Genomic DNA, 19,197 nt, shown 5'->3' on the forward strand with positions numbered 1-19,197 from the left:
TCACCCCCATAAGTACATTACTGTAGATATAGAGGAGCTGCAAACATAGAGAACATTGTAAGCACTCAAACCAATGCTCTACGGTAACCTACTACAAAGCCTTCTCAATCTGTCCCCTCTTATGTATGTACTGGAACCGTATGGGCCAGAGCTCGCTACACGCGGGGTGACCACAGCTGGGGAACATTTCCAAGAACGCCCAGGAAACCATCCTGTAATTCTAACTATTGCGCCATCTTGTGACCAAAATAATCACTGCAATAACAGGGCTTTATTTACCCAGAGATCTTTCCCATCCACAACGCGGACATCATTTGTCTGTGCCATTACATTGCTTGTGTTTGGTTTTATATGACACCCCTCCCATCCGTACACCGAGGGTGCACAAAGTATAATAGTATTAATACCGCTGTGACATCACAGCCAAACTGGAGCGGACGCCAAGCGGCATATTCAGTGCGGCTGTAATAGCAGCGTCTGGGTTCCAAAATCTCAGGGTGATGAGTGCGCGCACATTGACATCATCATCAAAAAACATGCAGCACACCAATCCCCCCAAAGAACATGCAGCACACGGACCGCCCAAAGAACACGCAGCACACAAATCCCCCCCAAAGAACGTGCAGCACACAGACCCCTACCCCCCAGGAGTGCACAGCACACAAATCCCCCCCAAAGAACGTGCAGCACACAGACCCCCCCCCAGGAGTGCGCAGCACACAAATCCCCCCCAAAGAAAGGCACACTGACCCCCCCCCCCCCACCCCCAATGAGCGCGCAGCACACGGACCGCCCAAAGAGCGCGCAGCACACGGACCGCCCAAAGAGCACGCAGCACACGGACCGCCCAAAGAGCACGCAGCACACGGACCGCCCAAAGAGCACGCAGCACACGGACCGCGCAGCACACGGACCGCCCAAAGAGGGCGCAGCACACGGACCGCCCAAAGAACGCGCAGCACACGGACCGCCCAAAGAACGCGCAGCACACGGACCGCCCAAAGAACGCGCAGCACATGGACCGCCCAAAGAGCGCGCAGCACACGGACCCCCCAAAGAACGCGCAGCACACAGACCACCCAAAGAGCGCGCACATAATAGAGAAACATTTATATGGAAAATAAAATATTTCTCTGCAAAACAGCCCAGAACCCTGGCACCATAATAAGGGTGTCACTATATTCCTCCATTGGGTGCAGTCCTTTCCCGGATAACAGGAATTATTGGAAGGAGTTAAATCAACTTCAAACAGACTTTTAATCCTTCTTTCCGACTGCGGTATCAGCTGGACCCGGAGCCGGCAGCAGTAAATCCAGGACCTTAATGTCACTCACCGGCTAATGCGGCAAACCCCAAACATCTAAGGCCGCCTCGAATTTGCTTCCAATTAGGATAATATAAAGGGCTTTTTCACTATAATCACCCCGGCACGGAGCGCGGCTAACCGATGATTAGTGAGGTACCATTACCCAAAGATACCACTATTACCAGTGAAATGACAGATGCCACCATTTTGTAGTTGCTATGGTAATTACCTGGCACGCAGTTTTACATAAAGCAGATAAATCCCACAATGCAATTCACCTAACAGCCATTTTTTATGAAATAAAAAGTTTTAATCAATAAAATATAATTTAGAAAAAACAAAACAAGAATCAGTGAAAGAAGCAGAAGCGTTGGTGATCAATATACGTCAGGTTACTAATACAGGGATAGAGGACGTTCTCCGTATTACCATTATACGTCAGGTTACTAATACAGGGATAGAGGATATCACGTTCTCCGTATTACTGTACAGGTGACCGCAGACCCCGCTCTCACCCCATTACACCAGTTTCCATAGATTCCTATAAGGCCGGTGGTGACTGCTCACATCCTAGAGAGAGAAAAATATATATAGTTACTCACATGGGCCTGTATAATAACAGGGAACAAAGGCACCAACATGCTGTAAGCGCTGGCAGCAGTGCAGGGGAGAGGAGGAGGGATGGATGAGGACGTCAGCGCTGCAGGGGAGAGGGATGGATGAGGACGTCAGCGCTGCAGGGAAGAGGGGGAGGGATGGATGAGGACGGCAGCGCTGCAGGGTAGAGGGGGAGGGATGGATGAGGACGGCAGCGCTGCAGGGGAGAGGGGGAGGGATGGATGAGGACGGCAGCGCTGCAGGGGAGAGGGGGAGGGATGGATGAGGACGGCAGCGCTGCAGGGGAGAGGGGGAGGGATGGATGAGGACGGCAGCGCTGCAGGGGAGGAGAGAGGGGAAGGACGGCAGCGCTGCAGGGGAGGAGAGAGGGGAAGGACGGCAGCGCTGCAGGGGAGGAGAGAGAGCAAGAACGGCAGCGCAGGAGAGAGAGTAAGAACGGCAGCGCTGCTGGGGAGGAAATAGCAAGAACGGCAGCGCTGCAGGGGAGGAGAGGAAGCACGGCAGCGCTGCAGGGGAGGGGAGAGAGTAAGAACGGCAGCGCTGCAGGGGAGGAGAGAGAGGAAAGACGGCAGCGCTGCAGGGGAGGAGAGAGAGTAAGAACGGCAGCGCTGCTGGGGAGGAGAGAGCGCAAGAACGGCAACGCAGGAGAGAGAGCAAGAACGGCAGCGCAGGAGAGAGAGTAAGAACGGCAGCGCTGCTGGGGAGGAAAAAGCAAGAACGGCAGCGCTGCAGGGGAGGAGAGAGGAAGCACGGCAGCGCTGCAGGGGAGGAGAGAGGAAGCACTGCAGCGCTGCAGGGGAGGAGAGAGGAAGGACGGCAGCGCTGCAGGGGAGGAGAGAGAGGAAGAACGGCAGCGCTGCTGGGGAGGAGAGAGTGCAAGAACGGCAGCGCAGGAGAGAGAGCAAGAACGGCAGCGCTGCAGGGGAGGAGAGAGTAAGAACGGCAGCGCTGCAGGGGAGGAGAGAGAGGAAGGACGGCAGCGCTGCTGGGGAGGAGAGAGCGCAAGAACGGCAACGCAGGAGAGAGAGCAAGGACGGCAGCGCAGGAGAGAGAGTAAGAACGGCAGCGCAGGAGAGAGAGTAAGAACGGCAACGCTGCTGGGGTGGAAAGAGCAAGGCTGGCAGCGCTGCAGGGAAGGAGAGAGAGGAAGCACGGCAGCGCTGCAGGGGAGGAGAGAGAGGAAGCACGGCAGCGCTGCAGGGGAGGAGAGAGAGGAAGGACGGCAGCGCTGCAGGGGAGGAGAGAGAGGAAGGACGGCAGCGCTGCAGGGGAGGAGAGAGAGGAAGGACGGCAGCGCTGCAGGGGAGGAGAGAGAGGAAGGACGGCAGCGCTGCAGGGGAGGAGAGAGAGGAAGGACGGCAGCGCTGCAGGGGAGGAGAGAGAGGAAGGACGGCAGCGCTGCAGGGGAGGAGAGAGAGGAAGGACGGCAGCGCTGCAGGGGAGGAGAGAGAGGAAGGACGGCAGCGCTGCAGGGGAGGAGAGAGAGGAAGGACGGCAGCGCTGCAGGGGAGGAGAGAGAGGAAGCACGGCAGCGCTGCTGGGGAGGAGAGAGGAAGAACGGCAGCGCTGCAGGGGAGGAGAGAGAGGAAGGACGGCAGCGCTGCTGGGGAGGAGAGAGAGGAAGCACGGCAGTGCTGTATTTGAAGCCATCAGAGTAATGTCTGTACATATAAGATTGTACACAAGCTGGCAGTGGACTGGCACCTCTACCCACCTTGCTTAGCTGGCACACTGTCCTTAGTACCCCCATGTACGGTCACATACAGGGTCGGGTACTCTATTATGGTCTTGTTCCGGAGCGTTTCTCTCAGGGTCATGCTGGAGTCCAGCTCACAGCCCCTAGAGACAAGCAGCAAGAATACACAGCGTGAGGGTGAGAGACAGCGGAAGAGGTCAGCACATTGTATTCCAGGACAGACGTGTGATATCCCTGTGCCATCACGTAACCAGGAGGAGGGTGAGAGACAGCGGAAGAGGTGGATCTTACGCCATACGCAGCACAGTGACCCACGGCTCCACATTCAGGGGTATTGTCACGCATCCCCCCAATATTATCACACATAGGCCGGTTATGGGCAACATTACATATGAATAGATGGCAGGGTTGGCGAGATGTAGGACCAGGGGTGGTATGAGGTAGAACAAGAGGTGGCAGGGTTGGCGAGATGTAGGACCAGGGGTGGTATGATGTAGAACAAGAGGTGGCAGGGTTGGCGAGATGTAGGACCAGGGGTGGTATGATGTAGAACAAGAGGTGAAAGGGTTGGCGAGATGTAGGACCAGGGGTAGCAGGCATCAATCAAGACACATTTTGGGGGTTCTTTTACAGAATGGGTGAGACACTGTTTGTGTAAGCAATGGCTGTACAGGGGTAGGGTGTAGCTCGGGAGAAGTCCGGGAGGGAGCGTGTGGGAATGGTGCTGGAGAGACTTTGGGGAGATTCGGTGGCTTTGCAGGGGAGGAAGAGGGGAATATATCTGATTCGGAGTGGGGCAGAGAACTAGCAGAGGGCGCAGGAGAGGAAAATGAGGCAGACATCAGGGTTCTGGATAGACTGAGGGGGGGAACAGGTGGAGGTATTACCCTCATCTAGGGAAGAGATCAGGCTGTAATATAACTGCAGGCGGGCGGGTGAGGGAAGTTTGGCCACAGGTATGGCAGAGAACAAGGGCAGGGTAATGGTTGGCACCCTGGTATTGAGGGTGGTGGAGAGTCGGGGGTAGCATCCAGTTTTGGAGGGAGAATGAGGTGGCAAGGACAAGTTTGGCACCCAAATTTGAGAAAAAGCCAGAGGGCACGGCAAGGGTGGCAGCCATGTAGGCAGAGGGATGTTATACATCTCTATGTATTGCTGACAGACTGGAGTCTCCGCTTACCTGTCCAGTCCAGGTGTGGTCTGTCCTCCAACCAAATACACCTTCACCTCCGACGGAGCACCCACATACTGCTTCAGCCTAAAAGAAAGGGGAGTCAGCGATCAGTCAGGCCGTGACTTGTATAACAGCGCAGGACGCAATCTGTCATCACTATCATCTGTCATTACAGTCACCGAACTGCAGAAACAGAACATTGGTCAGGAGGAGGATGTCACCTACAGGTGATGTCACCATAACGACATGTGATCAGACACAAGATGCCCACTCACAGGCCCTTATTCAGATCTGATCGCAGTACAAATGTGTTCTCAAAATGGGCAAAACCATATGCGCTGCAGGTGGGGCAGATGTAACATGTGCAGAGAGAGTTAGATTTGGGTGAGTTATGAAAACAAATTTGTACTGCAATCAGATCTGAATAAGGGCCACACTCACAGAACCCCAGCAAAGCACACACCTATGAGGATACACACACACAACCCCGGCAAAGCACACACCCATGAGGATTCACACACACACACACAACCCCGGCAAAGCACACACCTATGACTATTCATTCACACATACACACACACACAACCCCGGCAAAGCACACACCCATGAGGATTCTGCCTTACACACCTGCCGCGCTCTCCTGCCATACTAGACCTGTCGGCCATGGACTATACGCGCAGCGGATACCTTTGCCGGATGGTTGGATCAGACTCCGCCGGGTTGATGTACTTTTTCAGGATGTCGCTCAGTTTCTTATCATCGGGGACCCTTCCGAGCAAACACCCAGAGTCATCAAATACGTTCCACTGATGTATTACTAACATACAACAGTGCTGTACTGCGCTACATCTGTAACACCCACTATTCTATGGACGCTCATACATGATGTGATCATTGTACACCGATGACCTGACAACGTTCACACTGTCAGGAGAGGTAAAGTAGCAGCCAATCAGCTCCTCGCAGCCTGTAACAAGCGGATCAGCTGCTACTTTACCTCTCTAAGATTTGCCCCATTAGCTATGAGGATGCGCCGTATATGCAGGACCGGCACATTGGTGACTGGCCAGACTGTGGGGGTGATTCTGATGGACTCTCCAAGCAGCGGAAAGTCACTGCGGTCCGCACATCCGCGCCGCTTTGTGATTGGATGATTTGCATATACATTGATTCAGAGACAACATCGCTGGAGGATTATTACCCCGTTCACAAATCTGTCTGGACTGACCTAGAGTTGCGGAGTCCGGTGATGGGCGGTTGATGTCCGTCACCAGAAGACAGGGGCCTGCCTACGTTCACATGTGGACGCCCAGCATTTTCCTGGGCGAACCCACCATTTTTGTGGGTACCCCCAGGAAACTCATGCAAATGCCCCCTAAACCTCCTCCAAGTGCGAGCGCCACGGAGACAATGCAAGTCGCCCACACAACAGCCCTGCACATGCTCAGTGCATTAACATTGGTCCCGGTTGCGAATTCACCAGGGACGGAATAGACCAGAATGAAGGCCTAACTGACATGCTTTGCTTTACTAGTTTAGCTCGTCTCTCCTTGCATGGTTGATTACCTTATCATAATACGCCATGAAAATGTGATGGCAGCATGACTGTGTGTGTACATGTAGTGTACAGATACAAAGCGGGCACAGCAATACCTTCTCTCCGCGTACTCCGCCTGGCACTGCGGGAACTGGAGCTTCAGGTGCCAATAGAATTTCTGCTCTCTAGGACGAGGAAAGAAAACACATTGACAACGCTTCCTACAACCTCCATTTCCTCTACAATAACTACCACAACCCACAGAAAGCCCTGGCTCCCATATTAGGGATTATTTCTGCAGAGCGTGGCTAGATCCCCACACTGGAGACATATAAAGTTACTTTATTGGGGTGAGACGCTTTTGTCAGCCAAGTGAGCTCTCCTGAGGTAATGGCAGGGCGAGACACGCCTCAGCTGCTGGCTGCAGACCCACGTAGCCTGCGTCACCGCGTGTCTCTTCGTGTAGGTACATGGCTCTGTGAACACCCATTATTTTATGTTCTACATGTCTGGAAAAATCAGAGTTTATACGGAACGAAGGTGTGATGTCAGCCAAGACCAAGCCTGTCTGACAGACGTCCGCCACCGGGTGCCTCGTGGCAAGACCCGTACAACATACTGTAATATACCCAAACTGTACAGTAAAGGGGGGGGGGGGGGGAGACACAAACACCCCCCCACACTCCCCATGAAACCCAGGGCGCACGTTCAGCATAATGCCCCCCACCCCTGTGCGGGAAGGGGGGTCAGCCCTGACATAAACACCAACTGTTGTGCAGGAAAGTGAGAATTCGGCCACACGTGAGCCTGGTACACAGCCATCCAAATATGTATTCCCAGAGGCTTCCTGACCATTATAGACATTCATACAGAAAGTGAGGTTACCCTACCACAGGAACTCTCTCCCTCTCCACCTCCCAAATCCCCAAACTGGCTTTCAAGACCCCAGTTCTGCACCAAACCCAGCCCACTCACCCTAGCCTTCTGTAACATGCTCTCTTCTACCCCACCTATAGTATGTAAGCTCTCACAAGCAGGGCCCTCATCCCTTATGTACTTTACATGCTACGGAATCCTTGTGGCCCCATATACATAAAGGATTATCTTCTGGTTACATCCTCCCATACACATCCCCCTACAAGACAATGCTGAACTAAATCTGAAGACCACAACAAGACCGGAGACGGGTATCTGGGTGATATTTCGGCTACGCAGGTGGCTCCGGAACTACAATGGCATAAACACACTATCCGCAGGTGGGGTACAACTGCACCCATTTCCCCGGCCGCTGATCCCCTCCTACATGTAAGCCATGTTGGGGGTGGAATGAACCTCTCGGGCACATGTAGACCCCATTACCTCTTTGCAGTACTGGTAGAGACCACATGGCTTGTTGTTTGGTGGAAAAGTGTCCCTGAAAAATATCTGCGCAGACCACACGCCGATATCTCCAGCCAAGCACAGATCTGCAATGGCCGTGTTCCAATTTGTGGGCTGCCTGAGACAATGGGGAATTTGGGGGGTACAACTAAAGATGATGTATAGAAAAACAAATGTGAAAAGCGGCAGATAAAGGGACTGGCAACGCTTCTGGGAATGTGCCCCTTCTAATGAGCATTAAATGTTATTTCTCCTGCAGGAAACCTCCAGCGTTCTGAGTGTGCCTCTGTCCAGCGCCGCCGCGCTCTGTACAGAGAGCCGCAGTCTTCCGTCCCAGAATAACAACCTCGCCTGAGCGTACACAGGCCACAGAGGAGGACAAACAAGTCCACTCCATCTGCTAATGGGGGAGCAGGGGAGGCCGGGACAAGCCGGCTTTGTCAGTGGATATTAATGTGAAGGGGTCGTTCTCATCAAAATCCATCTTTTAACACTTGATCTGATGTTTTGATTCCAGGTCAGTTTCCCTGAAAAAACATGACTCGTACAAGGGGCTTGTTGTGCGCTGCCGGCGCACTGGACGCAGGACACGGCAAGAATGCGGCTGGCAGGGGCCGCTCAGATTCCTCTGGAAAGCTGTAATGTTTGTGAAGCAATGAGCCCAATGCAGAGAACGTCTCACTGGTTCCCATTCTCTTCCCGCCCCTGGAATGTAGGAAAACACTGGAAACCTCAACGATCTCCTGAAGCTGGAAGAGGAACAAGAAAAAATGTGTTTGTGTAAAAAAAAAAAAAAATGTATGTGTATATATATATATATATATATATAGACATTGTATGGGCTCTGCACACACTAAATTAACTGATAATAAATAGTGGAGATTTGGTTCATGAATTGATCAATGCATTTAAGCCTGCAGCCCCCGTCAAGGGACCCCACTGTTCTGCAGGTCCTAAAACTATCGCTGAAAATGGCTGCAATACACATAGCTATCACATCAATGTTTGATACCAGGCATGCTATCAGGTCTGAAGCTCACAGCAGACTGTGCTTTTATAGGTGAGCAGCTACCAACACACCTGTCACTAATCATCTAGGGAAATGGCTAACATAAGCTATGGAATCTAACACAAGCTATGGAATATTTTTAAATTAGTCTTATTGTGGTCACATTCTCTCATGCACCCTGTTTTTAACTAAGATTCCATAGCTTGTGTTAGCCATTTCCCTAGATGATTAGTGACAGGTGTGTTGGTAGCTGCTCACCTATAAAAGCAAAGTCTGCTGTGAGCTTCAGACCTGATAGCATGCCTGGTATCAAACATTGATGTGATAGCTATGTGTATTGCAGCCATTTTCAGCGATAGTGGTAGGACCTGCAGAACAGTGGGGTCCCTTGACGGGGGCTGCAGGCTTAAATGCATTGATCAATTCATGAACCAAATCTCCACTATTTATTATCAGTTAATTTAGTGTGTGCAGAGCCCATCCAATGTCTGTTTAAACAATGTGGTCACAAGCCATAGGGCACCCCACAACTAGGAAAGGTGAGTGCCGATGTTAAGTGTATATATTGTTTATTAGATTAATTTATTTTTAAATTAGTCTTATTGTGGTCACATTCTCTCATGCACCCTGTTTTTAACTAAGATTCCATAGCTTGTGTTAGCCATTTCCCTAGATGATTAGTGACAGGTGTGTTGGTAGCTGCTCACCTATAAAAGCAAAGTCTGCTGTGAGCTTCAGACCTGATAGCATGCCTGGTATCAAACATTGATGTGATAGCTATGTGTATTGCAGCCATTTTCAGCGATAGTGGTAGGACCTGCAGAACAGTGGGGTCCCTTGACGGGGGCTGCAGGCTTAAATGCATTGATCAATTCATGAACCAAATCTCCACTATTTATTATCAGTTAATTTAGTGTGTGCAGAGCCCATCCAATGTCTGTTTAAACAATGTGGTCACAAGCCATAGGGCACCCCACAACTAGGAAAGGTGAGTGCCGATGTTAAGTGTATATATTGTTTATTAGATTAATTTATTTTTAAATTAGTCTTATTGTGGTCACATTCTCTCATGCACCCTGTTTTTAACTAAGATTCCATAGCTTGTGTTAGCCATTTCCCTAGATGATTAGTGACAGGTGTGTTGGTAGCTGCTCACCTATAAAAGCAAAGTCTGCTGTGAGCTTCAGACCTGATAGCATGCCTGGTATCAAACATTGATGTGATAGCTATGTGTATTGCAGCCATTTTCAGCGATAGTGGTAGGACCTGCAGAACAGTGGGGTCCCTTGACGGGGGCTGCAGGCTTAAATGCATTGATCAATTCATGAACCAAATCTCCACTATTTATTATCAGTTAATTTAGTGTGTGCAGAGCCCATCCAATGTCTGTTTAAACAATGTGGTCACAAGCCATAGGGCACCCCACAACTAGGAAAGGTGAGTGCCGATGTTAAGTGTATATATTGTTTATTAGATTAATTTATTTTTAAATTAGTCTTATTGTGGTCACATTCTCTCATGCACCCTGTTTTTAACTAAGATTCCATAGCTTATGTTAGCCATTTCCCTAGATGATTAGTGACAGGTGTGTTGGTAGCTGCTCACCTATAAAAGCACAGTCTGCTGTGAGCTTCAGACCTGATAGCATGCCTGGTATCAAACATTGATGTGATAGCTATGTGTATTGCAGCCATTTTCAGCGATAGTGGTAGGACCTGCAGAACAGTGGGGTCCCTTGACGGGGGCTGCAGGCTTAAATGCATTGATCAATTCATGAACCAAATCTCCACTATTTATTATCAGTTAATTTAGTGTGTGCAGAGCCCATCCAATGTCTGTTTAAACAATGTGGTCACAAGCCATAGGGCACCCCACAACTAGGAAAGGTGAGTGCCGATGTTAAGTGTGTATATATATATATATATATATATATATATATATATATATATATATATATATATATATATATATATATATATATATATGTGTATTCTGGCACGTGGGGGAGGGGATAGAATTTGGGTAATTTGGTATATACTGGAAATACCGGATTATCTGGTTAGCTGAGGTCAGTTACCCCAAATGGGGTGTCCCTTAATTTTATCACTGCGCTTTACAAATCCTAAGACAGGAAGTTTTGGGCATGGAGCGAGTACTCACATAAACATGGCAGCACCCTGGCACCGGGCAGCCATTTTCCCTCCCGCATTGGATGTGTGTGATATCACGCAGTAGCTGCGAACCACCCTGAAAATAGTTGAGCCACGCCCTGTTCCGCACCAGTCCAATGCCACGTCGCTGACCACCCGAAGCCGTCACTCAATGCAAGAATATGACGGCAGTTTTGGACCCTGAGCAGGCATTTCGGTACTTGTGGAATATAACCCCCACGTTTAGGACAGGCGCCTCGCAATGACGGAAGACGGACATTTACCACAACAATTTAAGGCTCCTGCTCTGACCGCCGCTGTCATTGGGCCACAAAAATGATTACATGGACAGGGCAGGTTTGGAAGCATCCAGTCTCCTCTGCTCTTTCCACAAACCACAGACACCGTCTCACCTGCCACCTGTAAGGCCATCGCCACATCTGTCCGGCATCGGCACGAGCCTGCGGTCGTGGGCTGCATTGCTGTGGTGAGGGCGAATCATTCTTTTGGTTGGAAATAAAGCGCACGGTCGTACACATAGAACTGACGCAGGACTCCAGATCTTCCATTATGGCGACACTGAGGGAGGCGGCCAAACATATACAGGCGGCATAATTAATAAGGGACGTGAACAGCATGTAGTGAATCGCTCCCTTTTCCGGAACGGTGATCAGAAATATAAATGACGTACAGTCATGGCGGCAGAAACAACCACCCCAGCGCGGCCTATACACCCGAGATCCCCCGGTACAGTACATGGATAGCGTTACACTGGTGGGCACTCTGATTGCGGTATAACTACGAGGGTGAATTACAGCATATCACGTGTCTGTGTGCGATATATACATGTACGGTGCACGTACATATTTGCCCCCCTCACATATTCGGGTCGGGGTCCCTGGGGTAATCACCCTCACACACATACAGCTGAGCCAGCCTAGACCCAGCCACAAACACCCCCTTAGTCGGCAGCACAAAGCGCCCTCTGTATGGCCAGTTCTTGGGCCCGCTCCAAGTGGCAGCGCCCGCACTGTGAATGGGCGGCTGTTTACCAGGCCAAGAATTTGCTCTCTCATTAGGCTGATATATGAAGAGAGCGGCAGTCATAGGACACGGAGTGCGGGCAGCCGCTTCCCTCACATTTCACATCCTCAGGTTATTCTCAGCCAGACAGACAGAGCGCATCGCAGTGTAGGTCTCACACACATGTGTGACTAGTGTAGGCCAACTGCTATACAACTTACACACTGTGCACAATACCCGCAGCAAGCCTCAAACAGACACAGTGCAAACATTCATATACACGCCAGACCCCAATACGCTTCCCACAGCAACAGCGAGTGTGTGCGGGGGGGTACCTCTATATACAGTGCAAACATTCATATACACGCCAGACCCCAATACGCTTCCCACAGCAACAGCGAGTGTGTGCGGGGGGGAGACCTCTATATACAGTGCAAACATTCATATACACGCCAGACCCAATACGCTTCCCACAGCAACAGCGAGTGTGTGCGGGGGGGGGGTACCTCTACATACAGTGCAAACATTCATATACACGCCAGACCCCAATACGCTTCCCACAGAAACAGCGAGTGTGTGCGGGGGGGGGGGGGGGGGGGGTACCTCTACATACAGTGCAAACATTCATATACACGCCAGACCCCAATACGCTTCCTACAGCAACAGCGAGTGTGTGCGGGGGGGTACCTCTATATACAGTGCAAACATTCATATACACGCCAGACCCCAATACGCTTCCCACAGCAACAGCGAGTGTGTGCGGGGGGGGGTACCGCTATATACAGTGCAAACATTCATATACACGCCAGACCCCAATACGCTTCCCACAGAAACAGCGAGTGTGTGCGGGGGGGGGGGTACCTCTACATACAGTGCAAACATTCATATACACGCCAGACCCCAATACGCTTCCCACAGCAACAGCGAGTGTGTGCGGGGGGGGGGGGACCTCTATATACAGTGCAAACATTCATATACACGCCAGACCCCAATACGCTTCCCACAGCAACAGCGAGTGTGTGCGGGGGGGGGGGGGGGGAGGGGGTACCTCTATATACAGTGCAAACATTCATATACACGCCAGACCCCAATACGCTTCCCACAGCAACAGCGAGTGTGTGCGGGGGGGGGTACCTCTATATACAGTGCAAACATTCATATACACGCCAGACCCCAATACGCTTCCCACAGCAACAGCGAGTGTGTGCGGGGGGGGTACCTCTATATACAGTGCAAACATTCATATACACGCCAGACCCCAATACGCTTCCCACAGCAACAGCGAGTGTGTGCGGGGGAGAGACCTCTATATACAGTGCAAACATTCATATACACGCCAGACCCCAGTACGCTTCCCACAGCACCAGCGAGTGTGTGCGGGGGGGATACCTCTATATACAGTGCAAACATTCATATACACGCCAGACCCCAATACGCTTCCCACAGCAACAGCGAGTGTGTGCGGGGGGGGGGGGGATACCTCTATATACAGTGCAAATATTCATATATACGCCAGACCCCAATACGCTTCCCACAGCAACAGCGAGTGTGTGCGGGGGGGGGTACCTCTATATACAGTGCAAACATTCATATACACGCCAGACCCCAATACGCTTCCCACAGCAACAGCGAGTGTGTGCGGGGGGGTGGGAGACCTCTATATACAGTGCAAACATTCATATACACGCCAGACCCCAGTACGCTTCCCACAGCAACAGAGAGTGTGTGCGGGGGGTACCTCTATATACAGTGCAAACATTCATATACACGCCGGACCCCAATACGCTTCCCACAGCAACAGCGAGTGTGTGCGGGGGGGTACCTCTATATACAGTCAAACATTCATATACACGCCAGACCCCAATACGCTTCCCACAGCAACAGCGAGTGTGTGCGGGGGGGGGGGGGGGGGTACCTCTACATACAGTGCAAACATTCATATACACGCCAGACCCCAATACGCTTCCCACAGCAACAGCGAGTGTGTGCGGGGGGGGGGGGGGGGGGGTACCTCTACATACAGTGCAAACATTCATATACACGCCAGACCCCAATACGCTTCCCACAGCAACAGCGAGTGTGTGCAGGGGGGGGGGGGTACCTCTACATACAGTGCAAACATTCATATACACGCCAGACCCCAATACGCTTCCTACAGCAACAGTGAGTGTGTGCGGGGGGGGGGGGGGGGTACCTCTATATACAGTGCAAACATTCATATACACGCCAGACCCCAATACGCTTCCTACAGCAACAGTGAGTGTGTGCGGGGGGGGGGGGGGGGGTACCTCTACATACAGTGCAAACATTCATATACACGCCAGACCCCAATACGATTCCCACAGCAACAGCGAGTGTGTGCGGGGGGGGGGGTATACCTCTATATACAGTGCAAACATTCATATACACGCCAGACCCCAATACGCTTCCTACAGCAACAGTGAGTGTGTGCGGGGGGGTACCTCTACATACAGTGCAAACATTCATATACACGCCAGACCCCAATACGCTTCCTACAGCAACAGTGAGTGTGTGCGGGGGGGGGGTACCGCTATATACAGTGCAAACATTCATATACACGCCAGACCCCAATACGCTTCCCACAGCAACAGCGAGTGTGTGCGGGGGGGAGACCTCTATATACAGTGCAAACATTCATATACACGCCAGACCCCAATACGCTTCCCACAGCAACAGCGAGTGTGTGCGGGGGGGGGGGTACCTCTATATACAGTGCAAACATTCATATACACGCCAGACCCCAATACGCTTCCCACAGCAACAGCGAGTGTGTGCGGGGGGGTACCTCTATATACAGTGCAAACATTCATATACACGCCAGACCCCAATACGCTTCCCACAGCAACAGCGAGTGTGTGCGGGGGGGGGTATACCTCTACATACAGTGCAAACATTCATATACACACCAGACCCCAATACGCTTCCCACAGCAACAGCGAGTGTGTGCGGGGGGGAGACCTCTATATACAGTGCAAACATTCATATACACGCCAGACCCCAGTACGCTTCCCACAGCAACAGCGAGTGTGTGCGGGGGGGGGGGTACCTCTATATACAGTCAAACATTCATATACACGCCAGACCCCAATACGCTTCCCACAGCAACAGCGAGTGTGTGCGGGGGGGTGGGGGGGGGAGACCTCTATATACAGTGCAAATATTCATATATACGCCAGACCCCAATACGCTTCCCACAGCAACAGCGAGTGTGTGCGGGGGGGGTACCTCTATATACAGTGCAAACATTCATATACACGCCAGACCCCAATACGCTTCCCACAGCAACAGCGAGTGTGTGCGGGGGGGTGGGGGGGGGAGACCTCTATATACAGTGCAAACATTCATATACACGCCAGACCCCAGTACGCTTCCCACAGCAGCAGCGAGTGTGTGCGGGGGGTACCTCTATATACAGTGCAAACATTCATATACACGCCGGACCCCAATACGCTTCCCACAGCAACAGCGAGTGTGTGCGGGGGGGGGGGTACCTCTATATACAGTCAAACATTCATATACACGCCAGACCCCAATACGCTTCCCACAGCAACAGCGAGTGTGTGCGGGGGGGGGGATACCTCTATATACAATGCAAACATTCATATACACGCCAGACCCCAATACGCTTCCCACAGCAACAGCGAGTGTGTGCGGGGGGGGGGGGTACCTCTATATACAGTGCAAACATTCATATACACGCCGGACCCCAATACGCTTCCCACAGCAACAGCGAGTGTGTGCGGGGGGGGGGTACCTCTATATACAGTCAAACATTCATATACACGCCAGACCCCAATACACTTCCCACAGCAACAGCGAGTGTGTGCGGGGGGGGGGGGGGATACCTCTATATACAATGCAAACATTCATATACACGCCAGACCCCAATATGCTTCCCACAGCAACAGCGAGTGTGTGCGGGGGGGGGGGGACCTCTATATACAGTGCAAACATTCATATACACGCTAGACCCCAATACGCTTCCCACAGCAACAGCGAGTGTGTGCAGGGGGGGATACCTCTATATACAGTGCAAACATTCATATACACGCCGGACCCCAATACGCTTCCCACAGCAACAGCGAGTGTGTGCGGGGGGGGGGGGGAAGTTACCTCTATATACAGTGCAAACATTCATATACACGCCAGACCCCAATACGCTTCCCACAGCAACAGCGAGTGTGTGCGGGGGGGGGGGGGATACCTCTATATACAATGCAAACATTCATATACACGCCAGACCCCAATACGCTTCCCACAGCAACAGCGAGTGTGTGCGGGGGGGGTACCTCTATATACAGTGCAAACATTCATATAGACGCCAGACCCCAATATGCTATATGCTTCCCACAGCAACAGCGAGTGTGTGCGGGGGGGGACCTCTATATACAGTGCAAACATTCATATACACGCCAGACCCCAATACGCTTCCCACAGCAACAGCGAGTGTGTGCGAGGGGGTACCTCTATATACAGTGCAAACATTCATATACACGCCAGACCCCAATACGCTTCCCACAGCAACAGCGAGTGTGTGTGGGGGGGGGGTACCTCTATATACAGTGCAAACAATTCATATACACGCTAGACCCCAATACGCTTCCCACAGCAACAGCGAGTGTGTGCGGGGGGGTAGGGAACCTCTATATACAGTGCAAACATTCATATACACGCCAGACCCCAATACGCTTCCCACAGCAACAGCAAGTGTGTGCGGGGGGGGTGGGGGGGGGGTACCGCTATATACAGTGCAAACATTCATATACACGCCAGACCCCAATACGCTTCCCACAGCAACAGCGAGTGTGTGCAGGGGGGGGGTACCTCTATATACAGTGCAAACATTCATATACACGCCAGACCCCAATACGCTTCCCAAGTGTAAGAAAGTATTAGCAGACGACCAAGTCGCCGCCTTGCAAAGTTGCTCTGCTGTTACACCGCCCCTAACAGCCCAAGACACACCCACATGCCTCATGGAATGAGCCCGGACCCTGCTGGAACCGGGAGGGAGGCGCCCAAGTAAACCTGCTTGATGACAGATCTCAGCTATCAGGCAATAGTCTGCTTGGTAGGACAAAGAGAATCAGACTTCCACATAGATGCGCAAAGCCTGTACCACATCCAGAGAATGCTGCTCAGGAGAGGCATCCGGCATACGAAAGGCCGGGACCACGATCTCCTGGTTCACATGAAACTTAGACACCACCTTGGGTAGGTGAGAAGGAACGGTTTGAAGAATCGCCCTATCAGGATGGAAAACCTGACAGGACGGACAGGACAGAGCCGACAGATCAGACACTTGTGGGGCAAAATGGAGGTTGGATGCGCAAGACCCTCTGCTAGAAAATGCGGACATCCTGCAACAACGCCAACCACCTGCGGAAGAGAATAGATAAAGCCGAGACCTGCAACGTCAAGGAAGACAGCCAGAGGCCAGCCTCCATACCCTTCTGCAGAAAGGACAGAGGGGCAAAGTAAGCCCCCGGATGCGATGGTAAGCACCAGCCGAAGAAGACCTACGGGCCCTGTTCATAGTTGAAATTACCCTTGAATTAAAGCCCTAGGCTCTTAACAAGGAGGTCTCAACAGCCACCCCGTCAAAGTTTAGGATGGAGGCACGGACCTTGTGTGAGCAGGTCTGGCCACAGAGGTAGACAGATCGGAGGGTCCACTGACAGGGTCTGCCGATCCAAGAACTAGATCCTCCTGGGCCAATGCAGGGCCACCAGGATCAACGTGCCCCCCTCCGCCTTCAACTTCCAAAGTACTCTGAGGAGGAGCGAGAAGGGGGGAAAGGCGTACATCAGAGCAAATGGCCACGTGGCTGACAGGCAGGGCCGGCAACAGAAATCTTGGGGGCCCTGTATGCTGATATTTCTAGGGCCCCCCATCCCCTCAATACCAAACCTTAATTTCTTTATTACTCGTGGGACAGACGGACTGCTGGGCATGCGCTCACACAGCAGCAAATCCTCCCATAAACCTTTTGTGAGGCCAACTTTGCCACACACAATTCTCTTCCTTCCCCTAATTCAAAGCAGCAAATACATGGGCGGACTGACAGAGCATAGTTCCACTCCAGAATAAGATTTTTTTTTTTTTTATGAAATTTTGGTTAAACTATTGGCAATTTGGCAAATGTACGTTTTTACAAGTGTGTGTTTATATGGTGTGTGTGTGTGTGTGTGTGTGTGTGTGTGTGTGTGTGTTTATATGGTAGTCCTGGCACTCTGACTGTGTCTGCAAAGACTTGGGTGCCCCTCAATCCAACAAGGGAGGTATATACACAGCAAAGCTGAGGGCACTCACAAGGGAGGTATATACACAGCAGAGCTGAGGGCACTCACAAGGGAGGTATATATGCAGCAAAGCTGAGGGCACTCACAAGGGAGGTATATACGCAGCAAAGCTGAGGGCACTCACAAGGGAGGTATATACACAGCAAAGCTGAGGGCAGTCAAAGCTGAGGGCACTCACAAGGGAGGTATATACACAGCAAAGCTGAGGGCACTCACAAGATTTTCAATACTGCATGGCAGCAGTTTTCAATAAATAACTCAAACGGACACACATCTTTGTGTCCATTTGAGTTATTTATTGAAAACTGCCGCCATGCAGTACTGAAAACACACACATATATATATATATATATATATATATATATATTCACTGTACATTTACTTGCAATCTAATATACATACACAATGCTTTGAAGTTTTCACATATTTTGGTATTTTTCTTTCATGTAACCCTTATCTGCCCCCCAGAAGCTGGTTACCTGGTGAAGGAGAGCAGACAGGAGGATGGCAAGGGAAGAAGCCAGAGGCAGGTTGGGGCGAACAGCAGAAGCCTGGGATAGAGGAGGGAGGAGCATGGGGACAGGAAAGGAGGGGCCAGCCTCGAGTGGATCTCAACTGGTTGGTAGCTGGTCCCCTGAGGAGCGTCCAGCTACTGTACAGTAACGATGAAGAATGAGGCTGTGCTGGAGAAGTGCAGTGTGGTTCTACAGCACTGTGTGCATTGTCAGCAGCGCTGGGGAGGGAGAGGCTACAGGATTCTGCAGCTCAGTACCAGCCACAGCTGCCTCCTCATAGCCGGAAAACCAGTCAGCAGCAGTGACATAAGGAATGTAACTGACTCGTGTGGCCCCTCCAGAAGCCCCGCCCCCAGACACGCTGCGGTGTGCTGTGTCATCATCAGTACTGCCCGTTCCATACAGTAACTCAGCTCAGCCTCAGACAGTATGTATACTTGGTCTCCCGGACGCAATCAGTGCGCTC

At 51.5% G+C, this 19,197-nt stretch overlaps 1 protein-coding gene across 2 annotated transcripts in view; it reads right to left on the reverse strand.

Moving 5' to 3' along the window:
* Nucleotides 1-1,615: 1,615 nt before the first annotated feature.
* Nucleotides 1,616-19,197, reverse strand: part of ZNHIT6 (zinc finger HIT-type containing 6) — a 32,786-nt gene continuing 15,204 nt past the window's right edge. The window contains exons 6-10 of one of the 2 annotated variants that reach the window (XM_083157899.1): nucleotides 6,448-6,516; nucleotides 5,482-5,562; nucleotides 4,801-4,878; nucleotides 3,639-3,763; nucleotides 1,616-1,876 (exon numbers count right to left, since the gene is read on the reverse strand). In XM_083157899.1, coding sequence (XP_083014025.1) covers nucleotides 1,848-1,876; nucleotides 3,639-3,763; nucleotides 4,801-4,878; nucleotides 5,482-5,562; nucleotides 6,448-6,516 — 382 coding nt within the window. In that variant the 3' untranslated portion in view covers nucleotides 1,616-1,847. Of the gene's footprint in view, nucleotides 1,877-3,638; nucleotides 3,764-4,800; nucleotides 4,879-5,481; nucleotides 5,563-6,447; nucleotides 6,517-6,542; nucleotides 8,461-19,197 lie in introns of those variants that run through there. The other variant, XM_083157900.1, reaches the window with a different exon arrangement.

This window comes from Crinia signifera, chromosome 8, assembly GCF_055691185.1.
Source record: "Crinia signifera chromosome 8, ASM5569118v1, whole genome shotgun sequence".
Taxonomy (NCBI): domain Eukaryota; kingdom Metazoa; phylum Chordata; class Amphibia; order Anura; family Myobatrachidae; genus Crinia; species Crinia signifera.